The sequence below is a fragment of the Mastigoproctus giganteus genome, chromosome 6 (genome assembly GCF_048544385.1).
Source record: "Mastigoproctus giganteus isolate SK-2022 chromosome 6, ASM4854438v1, whole genome shotgun sequence".
NCBI lineage: Eukaryota > Metazoa > Arthropoda > Arachnida > Uropygi > Thelyphonidae > Mastigoproctus > Mastigoproctus giganteus.
In genome coordinates, this window is record NC_143580.1 from 124,264,053 (window position 1) to 124,283,041 (window position 18,989).

Here is an 18,989-nt window from a genome sequence, read left to right on the forward strand (position 1 = left end):
TTTACATTTGTCAATGTTAAACTTCATTTGCCACCTCTCAGCCCATCTGCTCAACCTTTCCAGATCCTGTTGAAGCAGTATAGTGTCAGTAGTGTCCTTGACAACCCTGCCAACCTTTGTATCGTCTGCAAACTTCGACATTAAGCTTGATATATACCATCATCAATATCATTTATAAATACAGAAAACAATAATGGACCCAACACTGAGCCCCTGAGGGACTCCACTAATAACATTAGTCCACGATGAGCAGTGTCCATTGATTACCACTCTCTGTCTTCTCCTCCTCAACCACCCCTTTATCCATAGCAGCAATTTGCCTCCAATGTCACACTGCTCCAATTTGTGTAGCAGTCTTCCATGTGCAACAGTATCAAAAGCCTTTCTAAGATCCAAGTATATAATATCAAAGTTATTCCCTGCATCCAGTTCTTTTGTGACTGCATCATAGTATCCAATCAAGTTGGTCAGGCAAGACTTCCCCTTAACAAAACCATGCTGTGTCTGAGCTATAACTGAAGTCTTGTCTAAATGATCCTGCAGTGCTTCTTTAACCAGTGCCTCCATTAATTTTCCTGGAACAGAAGTTAAGCTCACAGGTCTATAATTACTTGTGTCAGCCTTTGATCCTCCTTTGTGAATTGGGGTCACATTTGCACATTTCCAGTCTATGGGTACCTCCGCTGAGTCCAAGGAAGCTCTCATAATTATGGCTAAGGGTTTGCTAAGGGTTTGCTTACTTCCTTTGCTGCCTCCTTTAATATAACTGGATAGATCCCATCCACCCCGGGTGCCTTTCTTGTGTTTATCTTCAACAGTTTCTCCTCCACTTTACTCCCAGTTATTTCAAGATTCTGTAGCTTACTGCTAGAGTTGAATACACCTCTGGCATTCCCCTTGCTGAATAACTCCTCATGTGTGAATGTCGATGCAAAATATTCATTTAGTTTGTTAGCTACCTGAGCAGGATCATCAACAATTGACCCATCAATATCAAGTGGACCAATCTGATTCATCCCCTCCCTTCTAGAGTTTACATAAGTAAAGAACTCTTTGCTGTTTTTCTTTGCATCCCTTGCCAAAGATTTCTCGTAATCTGCCTTCGCCTGCCTAACCTCCTTTGTAACTTGGTTGCATATCAACTTGTATCTATCATAGGCTTCTGTATCATGTGTTAATTTGTAAGTATCCCATGCATTTTTCTTCTCTGCCATATGCCTCATTAGTTCATCTGACATCCATTTTGGCCTAAACCTTGAACAATATTTCTTAGTTGGTATGTAAAGCCTAGTAGCTTCCAAGATAAGTTCTTTGAATGCTTCCCATTTTGAATTTGCTGTTGGTAACATCATCAGTTGGTCCCACTGTATAGAATTTAAATACTGTCTCAGTCCATCGTAGTCGCCTTTACGGAAGCAATAACCCTTCCCTTTACCCCTAATGGTAGTTACCTCTTTGAGTAAATCCCACTTCAGCACACTGTGATCACTGCCACCTAGTGGTTCATTTATCTGCAGATTCTTAATGCATGAAGAATCACTGCTGATAATCAAATCAAGAGTATTACTCCCTCTAGTTGCCTCCCGAACATGCTGATGTAGAAAACAATCATCCAATAAATCCACAAAAGCCCTGCTAGTGCATGAGTAACCAGCCCCCAAATTCCAGTCAATATCTGGGAAATTAAAATCTCCCATTATAAGACTCTCTGATTTACTGGCCCACTCTATTTCCCTATACAGTTCCTTATTATACTCATCAGAGTCATTAGGCCTATAGCACACTCCTACTCTCAATTTTGATCTCCCAATGCTTATGTCACACCAAACTGACTCAACACTGCACTGTCCAGCGATGTCGACTGGCTTCACTTCCTTGGTTTTTATGTGTTTCTTAACTAATAGCATAACCCCTCCCCCCCTTTCTATCCTGTCTATCCTTTCTGTAGACGTTGTACTCCCCAAATTGCAGTTCTGCATCCCTTATATCTGTGTGACACCACGTCTCTGATATCCCAACAATATCTGCCCTGTTATGTCTTATTTCACTGCTCCATATGTTGCCCCAGAACTCTTTGATCCTTTTCTGCTCGGATGGTCCATGTTTGTCTTTCCATCTTTCCATCTTCTCCGAGACTCCTGTAGAAGGCTCTTTGATCCTCATCGAAGATTCGGTTGTTTATTTTCCTCTGGGTGCTCCCTTTGTATTGGCACAATCTGTTGCTGAGTGCGAGGAGATTCTGCTTCAGTGTGTTGTCCAAGTATCCCCCTATTCTCTTATTTTTCATATGGACGCTGGCTCTGTTGAGGATGCTCTTCACTTTGCCAATCAATTTCTTACTGCTATTACCCTGTTGGTTCTGGGTCAGTTGACCTATCTTGACTCTTACTTCTTCTATCTTCTGCTGAAGTCTTCTTTCCCATGCTGGTAGTTCCTTCTTTTTTCAGTTCTTCTGCTGCTGGTCTGTTGTTTCTCTTCTATTAATCCTAGTTGTTGCTATGGCAGCACAGTATACGGCTATGTGTATGGCCTCCAGTGTTGCACTATTGTTGTCGAGGTAATGTGGTATTATTTGATGATTGTGGTAGTCTGTGACTCTCCACTGGATTCTATTTGGCTTCTGCTTTGGCAGCACATGGGCCTTTGTTATTTGGAGGGTCCATTCCTTTGAATTCTGTTAGGGCCTTCTTCCACTCGTCTTCTAATTACCTTTGTAAATGTGCTAGTTCAGAATGCTGGCTGAATACAGAACTGAGAAGTTTCACAGTCTTCCAGCCTTAGGTTTACATGATTCAATCAATCACACTAAATAACTGGAGAAACTACTTTTATACTGTCTTGTTGTTTAAAGATTTTTGTAAACAGCATCGTTACAGCATCTTTATTTTCAACCAGAAATTTCAAAAAAATAAATAAATAATAATAAAAAAATAAGAATAATAAATAATAATAAAATAAATAAAAAAATAAATAATAATAAAATAAATAAAAAAAAAAAAAACACTGCTCAACTAATCTGTCCACCACCTCTAATAATTTCTCTTCCTTAAATTTATTCAAGCCACCCACTTCCATGACATCAGATGGCAGTTTGTTCCAACAATCAATAGCTCTCTGGCTGAAAACAAATTTTGGCACGTCTGTCCTGCAACTGTCTTTTCAGTTTATATCCCCCTTATATGTGTTGTCTGAAAAGGAGTAACAATGCCATTAGCATTTAGTTAACTATTTAATTTTGTTTGTTAGTTTAATTTAGTTTAGTTCAATCTATTTAATTTAATTTAGTTTACTAATTTTTATCTCTTTAAAGCTTTAAACACTTCAATCCAGTCTCATCACTAGTGCTTAGTTTACGTGTTGCAATTTGCAGAATTGAAGCCCTTTTGTGGTAACCATGCCCTTTTATGCCCTTGAGTAATCGGATTACTCATTTTTGCACCCATTCCAAGTGATCCGCATCCTTAAAAATGGGCTTCTAAAACTGTATGCAGTACTCAAGATGTGACCTAACCATTGCCGCATACAATGGGATAATCACTTCCTTCCTACTTCTTAATGTCAAAATTCCTGTATATAATTGATAAAACGGCACGAGCTGCCCTAGCACCTGTCTGCACTGCTCAGAAAATTTCATGTTAGACTGTACAATCATCTCTAGATCTCTTTTGTTCTCCACCACACTGAATGTAGTATCACCTATTTGGCATTACACTGGGATTACTGTCTGCATTTATCCTGTATTTATTAACGTTAAACCTCAATATTGCCACTTTTTTTATATACTATGAAAACCCAATTTATTTTATGAATTTTTTTTTTCAAAAGAATACTATCATAATGATAGCAGTGGGAGAGATCTAATGAGAGATATCCATACGTTACCTTTTGAAGATCTAATAATAGGGATGAATATATATTTCCATGTGACCACTAAGTATGAAAAGACATTCAGGTGCCCACCTAAGGGTTAAAGAGCTCAAAATGAACATTAAAATGAAAGGAAGAACACAGGAAAAGATCTACTCAACTAAATAACAGAACAGTACAGCAAAAACTGGTTGTAAGAGCATTATTTTTAAATAATGTTTCGACTTTTTTTTTCTTTTTACATAATGACCACCAACGGTGTAATGGAATATTCAAGTGAGCAAAGAATGATTTGGATAGTCTTTTTGATTTCATTTTGTGCTTCTCTTAGTTTAAATTTTTCAAGTGGAGAGAGAAAGAGATTTTAAAAAGTTGATAAAAAACACATGTATATAAATTATATATTATATACATATATGTATATTATATACATGTATGTACATTCATCATCTTTGGTACCAATATATTATGGGCATTGCTGATTCCTTTTTTCCTTGAAAGAAAGTTTCTAGAAATAAGTAGTTTTGTTGTTGATCTTTTTCTTGACAACAAAGGACAAGTTCTTATGAGATGCATGTATGGTGGCATCACTCATATATACTAGGCAACACCATTACAGTGTAATCTTAAAAAAAAAAAAAGAAAGAAAACCCCACACACTACATGCAATACCTTTTGACCATAAAATACAGGGGAATTTTAGGTAATGTTTTCCAGGTAAAATGTGCATCATATGGAAAATACAGTGCACACGGCACACACACACAAAGGTGCACATGAATACTCATATTTACATAGATTTAAATTGCATACCAATGGAATTTAACCATTCTTTACTTATTAACTATGGTCTATTTATATTTTATTAAACTGTAGATTTCTGTCAAGGAAAGTTCAAATAGTGAAACTATGTTCACAGAAAGTACTGGAGTAAAAATATTATAAACAGCTTATTTGATATGTGATTTACAATTTCAGCTCCACCAAGAGCGGCAACAGCGAAATCAGGCAGAGGCATTTGGGAAGGGAAATAGTCTTTGCGATGATGTAAAGGTTGGCCTACATCATTCGCCATCAAATATAGTGCCACCACCTCCACCTCCCCCTCTTCCAGCTGTGCCACCACCTCCACCTCCGGGTAAGAGATAACAACAAAAATATGTACTTCTTAGGAAAGTCTAAATGAAAAATGTTATCTTATATGTGCATGTGTGTGTGTGTGTGTGTGTGTGTGCATACATATAATATACACATTATATTTCAGAAAGCTACTCACCTACACAACAAGAAAAAAAAAAAAAGAAAACTAAAAAAGTTTTTAATTATCAGTATATACAGACTGGATATGATATATGGGTATTCACTTAAAAGCAAATCCTATTAGTCATCTATTATGAGATCCTGTTATAATAGGGTTGTGCCTATTAGTTGTCATTTATCATCTGTTGACATTTTAAGGTTAGCTGTTTTATTATTTTTGATTTTCTTTGTATGAAGTACTTATTTGTCAATCAGTTTGGGGAAATGATAACAATTTTTTGTTATGTGACAATTTACATTAAAATCACAATATCAGCCGATAACAAAAACTGGCTAAATATATATTTTTTTCTATACTCTGGTTATTATTTGAGAGAGCAAGAGAGTAGATGGACACTGCTGTATGTTGCATATTGTATTAAGTAAACCTCATTGAGTAATTAAAAGAAAGAAGAGAATGCAATTTATTGTTTTCAGAAAGCCTAATGAAAACTACTCTTTTTGTCTTACAAATATTCCAGGATTTTTGAGAAGCAGAAGTAAAATAGAATATCCAAACATTACTCCTGCAGTGAAGCTATTCCTGTATCATGCAGGAAGATCTTCCTATTCCCACCACCAACTAATTGCAAAGAATTTATTATTCTCGATGAGGAAGGACACTCGATGGAGGATCCAAGTTACACTGAGCATAGCAAAGAATCAAACTAAAGAAATGACTAACTACACAAAGTACTGAGTGTCTGACAGGCACACGCGTCTGTTGTGTGTTACACAATAATTAAATAGAAATTAATCACTGTTTTGCCACGTGAAGATATTTCAGAAACTACAGTAAGTATTATATTTCCCAGGAATTACTGTTACATGTACGCAAACGAAAAGGATAAAATAAAGCTCATAATTAAATTAACAACCAAAATTAATAGAGAAGAAAAAAAAATAGAAAATTAGAGAGAACCTCCCCTCATCTCAGGGAGTATCCCACAGTATCTTGCTGTAATTACACTACTTCCACTTGAATCCTACCTGTGGTTCCCCTTATCTTTCTTATAGTTTTATTTTGTTATTTTGCTTTTATGAGGCACTGGCCTTCCAAAATCTTCCTAATTGAAACAGCAGCAGTTGTGCCATCACAGTAGAAATCTGTGGGCCATCTCTAATTTTATATTTTATTCTCCATTAATTTCAGTTGTTAATTATGATCTTTATTTTATCCTTTTTGTTTGCTTACAGGTATGTATAAGTACATTTGCATACAGGTATATTTTACCATGTGAACTTATTGTTCTAAGCAGTACATTCACTTGGTAAAATACTAATTAATTTCCATTTAATTACTGTGTAATAACAATGTGTCTCTTTTTTTTTCCCTTCTTTTTTTATTTTTGAGGTAATACTGTAAGTCGCAACTAACACTAGATGCCATTCACAAGATTACCTCAAAAACATAGTGATTAGTGGCTGCTTTTCTGTCTACCTTCTACTATTAGCATTAGTAGATGCATATGATGCAAGAAAGCAAGCTTATACAGCATCAGCCAAAAAAAACCAAAAAAAAAAAAAAAAAAACCTTCCTTCTTCACCCATCCATTCACTCCAAAAGTTTGTCCAGTTCCTCCTTGAATTTATTTAAGCTATCAACTTCCACAATGACCAATGAAAGTTTGTACCAGCAATCGACTAACCACTGGCTAAAGGCAAATTTTTGCACATTTGCACATTTCTGCACACTATGAAATTGTAGCCAAAGGCTTTTAGTAATTATGTGGTTAAAATTGAATTAGCAGCAAAGCTATAATAATAACTCATCTTATGCCTCTACACTATGTTTGCATATGAGAAAGAACTAAAATAAAAAAGGATAAAAAATGATAATAACTGAATGCATTTATAACTGAATCATTAACTAAAAACATAAAAAAAAAACATGCAAGAAAAGAGAGATAGGTGCATAATTAAAATATTAATGGCAATAAGTTCACCTTTCAAAGTTTCTGACTTCATCATCGGTTACCATAATAAAGTATTTGTAGTATTATATTATAACATGGAGGAGACATGTACATAGTGGAGTCTAATCCTGAGTGTTTGGAAGTTGAAATACTAAATACTGTAGAATTCAGTGGGAGTTAATGTTATAACTGTCACTGAATTCTATTCATTAAATGTGTCGTTGTATAAGTGTATTCTTGTTGCCAGTTTTAACTTTAGATATAGCTAAGGCTATATCCAAATTTAATCCATCTGACAATTTTATAAAAATTTTGGCAATACCCAATTGTGATTTATGGGCTGTAAGCCAAACATGCAATGATAATTCAGTGCCACACTTTACATGGAATTGTTATTAGCTTTATCATTTATTGTAGTAAATCATTTAGTCTGTTTTTTTTTTCAAACTATAGCATATTTTATATGACACAACCAGTACTATCCCTAATATAATCACAAAAAAAATTTTAAATAAAAACGACAACAAAAATTTTTTTTGAAAAGCAGCAAACACTACTTCCACTTGAATTTTTTAAAAAAATAAATAATAATAAGATTATTATTTATCTTATTATTATTTTTAAAAAAATAATAATAATAAGATAATATAATAAACCACAGATAAAATGGTTTCCAATGCATGGCTCATGAGCGGGACGTGCTTCCCTGAGACTGAAGGAGTCATGCTTGCTATCCACGATTAGGCAATCAAACACCAAGAACTACAGCAAATACATTGCCAAGGACTTTGGAGTGTTGCTGATGCCATCTGGCCTCAGAAACAATTTGATGTCACCACATGTTGCAGGGTGATCACCCAGATGGAGTACACTCATAGACTCAACTGGAGATAACAACTACTCCATGCACTTAGTATGAGTACTTGTCATGGAATGAGAAAAAAACCCTATCAAAAGTAAAAGAGGCACTATTAGCCCAGTGGTTACAATGCCAGACAACCAATGTAATGGGCCTGAGTTTAAATCCTGCTGCAAAAAAAAAAAAAAAAAAAAAATTGTAAGCGGAAAAAAAATCACAAAAGTCACTACATTGAATCTACTTCCACCAAGGTTGAAGCTATGGCTGAGGCAGAGAGTGGTGCCATCTGGTGTTGCTCCCAATAACCACCACTCACCACTGTATGCAAAAGCCAAAGCTAAACTGGTTCACTTCCATGGCTGGATGAAGATGACAAATAGAAATACTGAACACAATGCACTGTGGTGCAGGATAAAGTTACTTGCATTCAGGCCTTAAGCACGCTGAATTCTGATGGGATCCTTCCACTTGTTCAGATTACGAACCTAAGGGGGCATAAATTCAAATTAAGAAAAGACAGATGTAGAATAGATGTGCGGAAATTTGCCTTTAGCCAGCGGGTGGTTAATTGCTGGAACAAACTTCCATCTGTCGTTGTGGAAGTTGATAGGTTGAATAAATTTAAGGAGGAACTGGACAGACATGGTGTGATTTTTTTTTTTTTTGGCTGATGCTGCATAAGCTCATACATTTGCTTTCTTGCGTCACATGCCACCACTACTACTACTACTACTACATAGTGGGTCAGTTTCAAAAGTCACAGACAGCCTCCTGAGGAAGACAGTGGAGCAAGTGGCACTGTCCTCTGTATAGCTAACTGAAACCCAGCTAACTGAAAGTGCTTCCTGCGCAACTGCTCTAGTGACCACCCAGGAAAAAAAAAATGCCAATGCATGAAGCAGAGCATCAAAATGAATATGTTCATCATGTGAGCACACTACAAAGTTACAAACTACATACCAATAGGAAAATGTAGAGGATGAAACTGAAGAATAATGTTTTGTTAAAAATCATCACAAAATCACAAAACTTCTTTAATTGGCAATATGTTTATTTCGCATCACTCTTAGAATATCTACTTAAGAAGTTCCCATCCCCTGTACCCATGAAATGAGCAACAATCAGTTTAATTAAGGTCAAATTTGCAATGCATTGTTACACTTGCGACTGATATATATTTGTAGCCATCTGATTGCAAATTATGTTGCATGTGGATGCAGAAAAAAATGTAGGCGCAACAAACTTGCATTGCTGCACCTGCTGTAGATTTTATTAATCTCTAGCTGACTTCTACCACCATGGATCACAAGTTCAGTTTAGTCATAGTTCATATAGTGTTAACATAATTACAATGGAAGTGAAATAGTTATTTTTATTAACTACAGTAGTGTCAATGAAATAACATGCAGTAACATTAATGTTAATCTTTTTATCATGGATCAGTGGCTAAAAAGAGGTAGTTTAAGAAACAGTTAAGTATTACTACAGTAAGTACAGGTATAACTGATGTTGTCAGTGAATCTCAATGTTTTACATTGCCATCCAGTATTGGCTGTTCTAGAACTGCAGAAAGTAGAAAGAAAATGGTTCCTACTTTGTCTCTGGGTTTTACGTATACTGGTGATCTTGACCTTGATGCCCCATGCATCTTGTGCAACAAAGTGTTATCAAACAGTTCTATGATGTCTGCCAAACTTCGTAGACATTGTGATACTAATCACCCTGAATATAAGGAAAAAGATATTAGTTTTTTTAGCATAAGCTTAAGGCATTAACAAATTTATATATATGGGCACCTCATATTTACATGAGCAAGGATGTGAGGATCTGTGGTTATTTTTCGAGGCCAAAAGGGGTCACGAGCAAAAAAAAAAAAAAGTTTGGGAAAGACTGTTCTAGATTATACTAAATTGAAATGGAAATTACCCCCAGATCCTTTTCCCTCTCTACCACTGTCAGTGTAGTTGATATGTTACTCTAGGGTTACTGCTGCCCATATGCAGTACTTTATATTTGTAAATCATAAACTTCATTTGCCGCCTCTCTGCTCATCTGCTTAACTTTTCTAGATCCTGTTGCAGCAGTGTACTGTCATTAGTGTCATTAACAACCCTGCCAACCTTCGTATCATCTGCAAACTTGGACATTAAGCCTAATATACCATCATCAACATCACTAATGAATACAGAACACAACAATGGACCCAACACTGAACCCTGGGGGACTCCACTAATAACATTAGTCCACAAAGAGCAGTGTCCATTGATTATGACTCTGTCTTCGCTCACTCAACCATCCCTTTATCCATAGCACCAATTTGCCCTTAATGCCATACTGCTCCAATTTGTAGAGTAGTCTTTTATGTGCAAAAGTATCAAAAGCTATCCTGAAATCCAAGTATAGGATATCAAAATTATTTTTTGCATTTGGTTGCTTTGTGACCATATCATAGTATCCCATAAAATTGGTCAGAAAAGACTTCCACTTGACAAACCTATGCTGTGTTCGAGCTATAACTGAAGTCTTGTCTAGATAATCTGACAATGCTTCTTTAACCAGTGCCTCCATTATTTTCCCTGGAACAGAAGTTAAACTATCAGGTCTGTAATTACTTGTGTCTCCCTTTGATCCTTCTTTTATGGATTGGGTCACATTTGCACATCTTCAGTCCACGGGTACCTTTTTTTTTAATAGTTGTTGGCGCATTGGCTTCTGTGTCCATAATGCACCTCTCAAAGTTTTTTTTTACATTTTACTCTGATCCAAGCCCAAATCAGGATTCGAAACCACGACCTTTAGGTTGCCACGCAGACACTTTACCCACCTGGCTAGCCTAGTCGGCCATGGGTACCTACCATGAGTCCAAGGAAGCTATCATAATTATGTCTAAGGGTTTGCTTACTTACTTTGATGCCTACTTTAATATAACTAGATAGATTCCATCCACCCCAGGTACTTTTCTTATGTTTATATTCAACTATTTCTCCTCCACGTTACTCTCAGTTATTACAAGGTTATCTAGTGTACTGCCAGAGTTTAATACACCTCTGGCATTCCCCTCCCTCATGTCTGAATGTAGATGTAAAATATTCATTACGTTTGTTAGCTACCTGAGCAGGATCATCAACAGTTGAACCATCGATATCAAGTGGACCAATCTGATTCATCCCCTTCCTTCTAGAGTTTACATAAATAAAGAACTCTTTGCTGTTTTTCTTTGCATCGTTTGCCAAAGATTTTTCATAATCTGCCTTTGCTTGCCTAACCTCCTTTGTGACTTGGTTACAGACCAGCTTATATCTATCATAGGCTTGTTTGTTATTGTTATTTGTTTTTTTTTTAGGAGCATTAAAAACTCAGGCCAGATTGCTCCGGGGATATGTGGTGGTCATTCCCTGACCTTTCTGCATCCTCCGTATTTGGTGATCACAGGCTCAAATCTGGGTAATTAATCGATTAGCATGTGCTACGCACTGCTGCTCCTGCCCACCTGGATATGGAGGTGCCTCATAGGCTTTCATGTCACCCATTAATTTATATGTATCCCATGCATTTTTCTTCTATGCCACGTGACTCATTAATTCATCTGACATCCCTTTAGGCCTAAACCTTGAACAATATTTGTTAGTTGATATATAAAGCCTAGTAGCTTCCAAGATTAATTCTTTGAATGCTTCCCATTTTGAATTTGCTGTTGGTAACATCATCAGTTGGTCCTACCGTATAGAATTTAAATACTGCTTAGACCTCCGTAGTCGCCTTTACGAAAGCAAAAACCTTCCCTTTACCCTTGATAGTAGTTTTTTTGATAGTATCTGCAGATTCTAAATGCATGAAGGATCACTAGTGATAATCAGATCAAGATTATTACTCCCTCTACTTGCCTCCCGAACATGCTGATGTAGAAAACAATCATACAATAAATCCACAAAAGCCTTGCTAGTGTGTGAGTGACCAACCCACAAATTCCAGTCAATATCTGGAATATTAAAATCCGGCATTATAAGACTCTCTGATTTACTAGCCCACTCTATTTCCCTGTACAGTTTCTTATTATACTCATCAGAGTCATTAGGCCTATAACACACTCCTGCTCTCAATTTTGCTTTCCTAGTGCTTATGTCACGCCAACCTGACTCGACACTGCACTGTCCAGCCATGTCGACTGGCTGTACTTCCTTGGATTTTATGTGTTTCTTAACCAATAGCATAACCCCTCTTCCCTTCCTATTCTTCCCGTACAAATTGTACTCCCCAAATTCCAGCTCTGCATTCCTTATATCTGTGTGATACCACGTCTCTGATATCCCAACAATATCTGCCTTTGATGTTTTGAGCAATACCCGAAATTCACCAAATTCCTAGCATTGGTGTACATGCAAGTATACATGCACCTGTTCCTATTCTTAGCTACCCTAACACAACCCATGTATTTACTTGTTCTACAATGACTACCAGCAGTCTCTGGAATCTCCCGCATCTTGTCTTCCAAGCTGCTGCTCATTTCAATTGAAGCAGTGCAAGAATCACTTTCACCTCTGCCAGCGGCTACTGTTAATCTATTATTCTGTGTATTCCCCCAAGTTCCTGTCAATATGTTTCCAGATATTGATAGGAACATGTCACTCACACACTAGCAAAGCTATACTGGATTTATTGGATGACTGTTTTCTACTACAGCATATAGAGTGGCAACAAGAGAGAGCAATACTCTTGATCTAATTATCAATGGTGATCCTTCATTCAGAATCTGCTGATAAAAGAACCACTATGTGGCAGTGTTCACAGTATATTGATGTGGGATTTACTTAAAGAAGTAACTACCATTAAGGTTAAAGGGAAGGATTTTTGCTTTCGTAAAAGAGACTACAGAATTCTCACACAATTTTTAAATTCTGTGCAGTGGACCAGTGGAAGATTTAGGTAGGAACACCGGGGCACGTCCCCCCCTATCATTTTTGGAAGAATATTGTTAACAGGAGAGACTGCTTCTACAGGGATGGGATACACTTAAATAGAAAGGGTGCAAGAATATTAGCTGATGCTATCGAGGCAGTGTTAGGTGGGTCGGAAAACTGCTAGCTTGGAGGGATACAAGGACTAATAGATTAACAGTAGCCACTTGCAGAGGTGAAAGTGATTCTTGCACTGCTTCTATTGGAATGAGCAGCAGCCTGGAAAACAAGATGCAGGGTATTTCAGAGACTGCTGGGATTCATTGCGGTACAAGTAAACACATGGGTTGTGTTAGGGTAGCTAAGAAAAAGGACAGGTGCATGTACACTTGCATGTACACCAATGCTAGGAGTTTGGTAAATAAATTTGATGAATTTGAGGTATTGCTCAAAACATCAAAGGCAGATATTGTTGGGATATCAGAGATGTGGTTTCACACAGATATAAGGAATGCAGAACTGGAATTTGGGGAGTACAATGTGTACAGAAAGGATAGACAGGATAGGAAGGGAGGAGGGGTTATGCTATCAGTTAAGAAACACATAAAATCCAAGGAAGTACAGCCAGTCGACATCGCTGGACAGTGCAGTGTCAAGTCAGTTTGCTGTGACATAAGCATTGGGAGATCAAAATTGAGAGCAGGAGTGTGTTATAGGCCTAATGATGCTGATGAGTATAATAAAAAACTGTACAGGGAAATAGAGTGGGCCAGTAAATCAGAGAGTCTTATAATGAAGGATTTTAATTTCCCAGATATTGACTGGAATTTGTGGGTTGGTGACTCATACACTAGCAAGGCTTTTGTGGATTTATTGGATGATTGTTTTCTACATCAGCATGTTCAGGAGGCAACTAGAGGGAGTAATACTCTTGATCTGATTATCACTAGTGATCCTTCATGCATTAAGAATCTGCAGATAAAGGAACCACTAGGTGGCAGTGATCACAGTGTGCTGAAGTGGGATTTACTCAAAGAGGTAACTACTATCAGGGGAAAAGGGAAGGGTTTTTGCTTTCGTAAAGGTGACTACGGTGGTCTGAGACAGTATTTAAATTCTATACGGTGGGACCAACTGATGACGTTACCAACAGCAAATTCAAAATGGGAAGCATTCAAACAATTTATCTTGGAAGCTACTAGACTTTACATACCAACTAAGAAATATTGTTCTAGGTTTAGGCCTAAATGGATGTCAGATGAACTTGAGACTTACGGTAGAGAAGAAAAATGCATGTGATACATATAAATTAATGGGTGAAATGGAAGCCTATGATAGATATAAGCTGGTTTGTAACCAAGTCACAAAGGAGATTAGGCAGGCAAATGCAGATTATGAGAAATCCTTGGCAAAGGATGCAAAGAAAAAGAACAAAGAGTTCTTTACCTATGTAAACTCTAGGAGGAAAGAGATGAATCAGAGTGGTCCACTGGATATTGATGGTTCAACTGTTGATGACACTGCTCAGGTGGCTAACAAACTAAATGAGTATTTTGCATCTACATTGACCAGTGAAGAGTTATTCAGGGAGGGCAATGCCAGAGGTGAGTTAAACTCTGGCAGTGAGCTAGATGATATTGTAATAACTGAGAGGAAAGTGTAGGAGAAATTGTTGAAGATAAACATAAAAAAGGCACCCGGGGTTGATGGGATCTATCCAGTTATATTAAAGGAGGCAGCAAAGGAAGTAAGCAAATCCTTAGCCATAATTATGAGAGCTTCTTTGGACTCAGGGGAGGTACCCATGGACTGGAGATGTGCAAATGTGACCTCAATTCACATAGGAGGATCAAAGGGCAACACATGTTATTATAGACTTGTTAGTTTAACTTCTGTTCCAAGAAAATTAATGGAGACACTGGTTAAAGAAGCACTGCAGGATCTTCTAGACAAGACTTCAGTTATAGCTTGGACACAGCATGGTTTTGTTAAGGAAAAGTCTTGCTTGACCAGTTTGATTGGATACTATGATGTGGTTACAAAGGAACTGGATGCAGGGAATAACTTTGACATCCTATATTTGGATCTTAGAAAGGCTTTTGTTACTGTTGCACATGGAAGACTACAAATTGGAGCAGTATTGCATTAAGGGCAAATTGCTGCTATGGATAAAGGGATGGCTGAGTGTTCAAAGGCACAGTCATAATCAATGGACACTGCTCTTCGTGGACTAATGTTAGTATTAGCATTAGTAGAGGCATATGATGCAAGAAAGCAAGCTTATGCAGCATCAGCCAAAAAAAAAAAAAAAAACCAAACCAAGAGAGTGAAAAGGACCTGGAGGTAATTGTGCAGGAAGATATGAAGTTTTCTGAGCAGTGCAGAAGGTCTGTAAGAGTAGCTCATGGTGCCTTGTCAATAATATACAGGAATTTTTCTAGCATCGTGAAGGAGGTGATTATCCCCTTGTATAAGGCAATAGTCAGGCCAAATCTTGAGTACTGTATACAGGTCTGGAGGCCTCATTTCAAGAAGGATGTAGAGCTGTTGGAACGAGTACAGAGAAGGGCAACAAGATTAGTGAATGGAACAAAGGGTTGCTCTTATGAAGAAAGGGTTAAATTTTGTAAATTACAGTATCTGGAGACTAGGCACCTGCAAGATGATTTGATTGAGGTGTATAAAGGCTTGAATGGTTTGAGCATGCTCAGTGCTGATGGGTTTCTTCCTCTTGCTCAGAATAATCACCTGAGAGGACATAAATTCAAATTGAGGAAAGACAGATGTAGGATAGATGTGCGGAAGTTTGCCTTTAGCCAGCGGGTAGTCGCTTGGTGGAACAGACTTCCATCTTTTGTTGTGGAAGTTGATAGCCTAAATAAATTTAAGGCTGAGCTGGACAGATATTTGGAATGAAAGGAGGGGTGAAATGGGAGCGGCTGTTTTTTTTTTTTTTTTGGCTGATGCTGCATAAGCTTGCTTTCTTGCATCATATGCCTCTACTAATGCTAATATACACCAATTGTTTAAATTCCCTTCAGCTACAAAAAAAATTAATTTTTTTTTTTTTCGTTGTTAATATACAATTTTATCTATTTTTGCATTGTGTCTCAGCTATTTTCAGCTGGCAAAACTGATGCTGAGTGATCGCCATTCTAGTTCAAGGCATCATGCAATTTGGTCGTGCATAATGTTTACTTCAAAGTAATTTAGACTTTAGCTGTATTCCTGTGTCTGCCAGTCACATTATGTTTTGAGTGTCATATTTGTTTTGTTTTGTACATTATGTTGTGACTCCACTGTCACAAATGAGGTGTGGCATATTTTCCAAATCTACCACTGAGTGGGACCAACTAATGATATATTGCCAAGAAGAAACTCTAAATGGGGAGCAATTAGGAAAATAATTATAGAAGCTACCAGACGTTTCATACTACCTCAGAAATACCTTTAAAAGTCTAAACGGGTGTCACATGAATTAATGAGACATTTGCCAGAGAAGAAAAATGCATGGGACTTTTCTTCTCTGCCAGAAACCTATGGTAGATATAAACTAGCCTGCTATTAAGTCACAATGGAGGTTAAGAAAGCCAACGCACATTATGAGAAATTTTTGTCAAGGAATGCAAAGAAAAACAGCAAAAAATTCTTTACTTGTGGAAACACTAAAGGGAAGGTAAATGAACACAGGGAAGGTAAATGAATGAATCACATTTATCCACTTCATAATGATGATTCAACTGTAGAAGATTCTGTTCTGATTGCTGACAAACTGAATAATTATTTTGCATCTACATTCACAGATGAGGAATTCTTTAGGGAAGTGGATGTCAGAAGTTTATCAAACTCTGACAGGAAGCTAAATGATTTTGTGATGACTTAGAAGAAAGTGGGAGAGAAATTGTTGAAGTTAAACATAAGAGAGGCACCTGGGATGGATGGAATCTATCTAATTATATTAATTATATTCAGACTTAATGTCCAAGTTTGTGGATGATACAAAGGTTGGCAGAGTGGCTAATAACAGTAACAACACTATGCTACTGTAACAGGATTCTGTGAAAATTAGACAGATGGGCCAGAAATGGCAGTTGAAGTTTTAACCTTGACAAATACAAAATACTGCTTATGGGTACCCTAGAGTAATGTACCAATTTTGTGGTACTACACTCAGGGTAGTGGAAACTGAAAAAGACCTGGGGGTAACTGTAGTCAGATGTGAAATTCTCTGAGCTGAGCAGTGCAGACATCATCATCATCACTAACACCTATGCTACTTGTATAATGCGCTACCTGAGCAACAGCTCATCCGTGCTTAAAATCATTAATCTATAATTTTATCCTTAATTGGTCCTTTGCCATGCCCCCCACTTTACAAGTCATGTTCTTAGGACACGTCACCGCCCCTGTCACAGGGAGGTTGATCTCTACTAGCTATCAGTAAACCTTTGTTTAATGGCAAACATAAAAGCATTTAAACAAGAGTTTACTGCTCAAGGGTTGTGATTACTGATAGCTAGAGAGATCAGAGAGCAGTGCAGACAAGCTGCCTGGACAGCTCATGGGGTTTTGTCACTGATATATAGGAATTGTGATTAGCCAATTGTATATGCAGTACTCAAGACGTGGCCAATGGTCAGGCCACATCTTGAGTAGTAGTAGTAGTGGCATGTGATGCAAGAAAGCAAGTGCTTATGCGAGTGCAATATGAGCTTATGCAGCATCAGCCAAAAAAAAAAAAAAAATCACACTATTCCCTCCAAATGCCTGTCCAGTTCCTCCTTAAATTTATTTAACCTATCAACTTCCGCAATGACAGATGGAAGTTTGTTCCAACAATTAACCACCTGTTGGCTAAAGGCAAATTTCCGCACATCTATTCTACATCTGTCTTTTCTTAATTAGAATTTATGCCCCCTTAGGTTCGTAATCTGTACAATTAGAAGGATCCCATCAGAATTCAGAGTGCTCAACCCATTCAAGGCCTTATACACCTCAATCAGATCACCGCGCAGGTGCCTAGTCTCCAGCCACTGCAGTTTGCAGAACTTAAGCCTCTTTTGGTAAGAGGATCCCTTCATTCCCCTCACCAATCTTGTATTTTAGGAAGGATATAGAGCTGCTAGAATGGGTGCAGACAAGGGCAGTGATATTGTTAAGAGTAACAAAGGAGTGTTTTTTACCAAGAAAGGCTTCAGTTTTGCAAATTGCAGCATCTGGAGACTAGGCACCTGTAAGGTGATCAGATTAAGGTGTTTAAGGCTTTGATTAGATTGATCAAGCTCAGTACTAATGGGATTCTTCTTCTTTCTCAGACTCTGCACGAGTAGCCATATATTCAAATCAAGGAAGGGGATTGCAGAATAGATGTACAGAAGTTTGCTTTTAGCCAGTGAGTGGTTGATTGTTCGATCAAACTTCCATCTGTTGTGGAAATGGATAGCTTAAATAAATTCAAGGAAGAGCTAGACAAATTATTGGTGGAAATGGACAGGTGAAATGATGGGATTGTTTTCTTTTTTTTTTTTTTTTTTATTTTGTTTATGACTGATGTATTATAAGCTTGCTTTCTTGCATCATTTGCCACTGCTAATAGTAATACTTACACAGAACTCCAGAAAGTCACAATACTGAATGCATATAGGATAGTCAGAGAGTTTCTTCAACCAGTAATAATAGCTATCATAAAAACTGCCCATACACCTGCTACCAGTGCCCTTAGTGGGATGGAAAAAACCCATAAGGAGAAGAAAGAGATGATAATAATAAAACAACAACAACCAATTTTTGTTTTCTCAAGCTGTTGAACTATCCTCTGAGTATTAGATAATATATGATTAAATATTGGAACTTTTTCAATGGCTTGCAAGAAATGGAAAAGTGCAAACTTAAATTAGAAACTGAATTTAAATAATGACGGGGGGGGGAGGAAGCCAGTTACAAGTAATGTCCAAGAATGGTCACTCTCCTGAGTACTGACCAAGATAACTTCACCGAATCAATAAAACTAGTATATTTCACTATAAATTGGCTGACTCTAAAATTTGATATGTTTTATATATTTAGTCGGTCAGCAATCTGAACAGGATCACCAGTATTTATGCAATTTACATTGAGTGGACCAATATGGTTTATTCCTTTTCTTATAAATGT

The 18,989-nt window shown here is 37.3% G+C and overlaps 1 protein-coding gene across 3 annotated transcripts in view; it reads left to right on the forward strand.

Annotated features, from left to right (window-relative positions):
• Nucleotides 1-18,989, forward strand: part of LOC150084557 (disheveled-associated activator of morphogenesis 2-like) — a 575,048-nt gene that overhangs the window by 409,122 nt on the left and 146,937 nt on the right. For all 3 annotated transcript variants that reach the window (XM_090375315.1, XM_090375314.1, XM_090375316.1), the window contains exon 14: nucleotides 4,846-5,005. In XM_090375315.1, coding sequence (XP_090231441.1) covers nucleotides 4,846-5,005 — 160 coding nt within the window. The remainder of the gene's footprint in view (nucleotides 1-4,845; nucleotides 5,006-18,989) is intronic.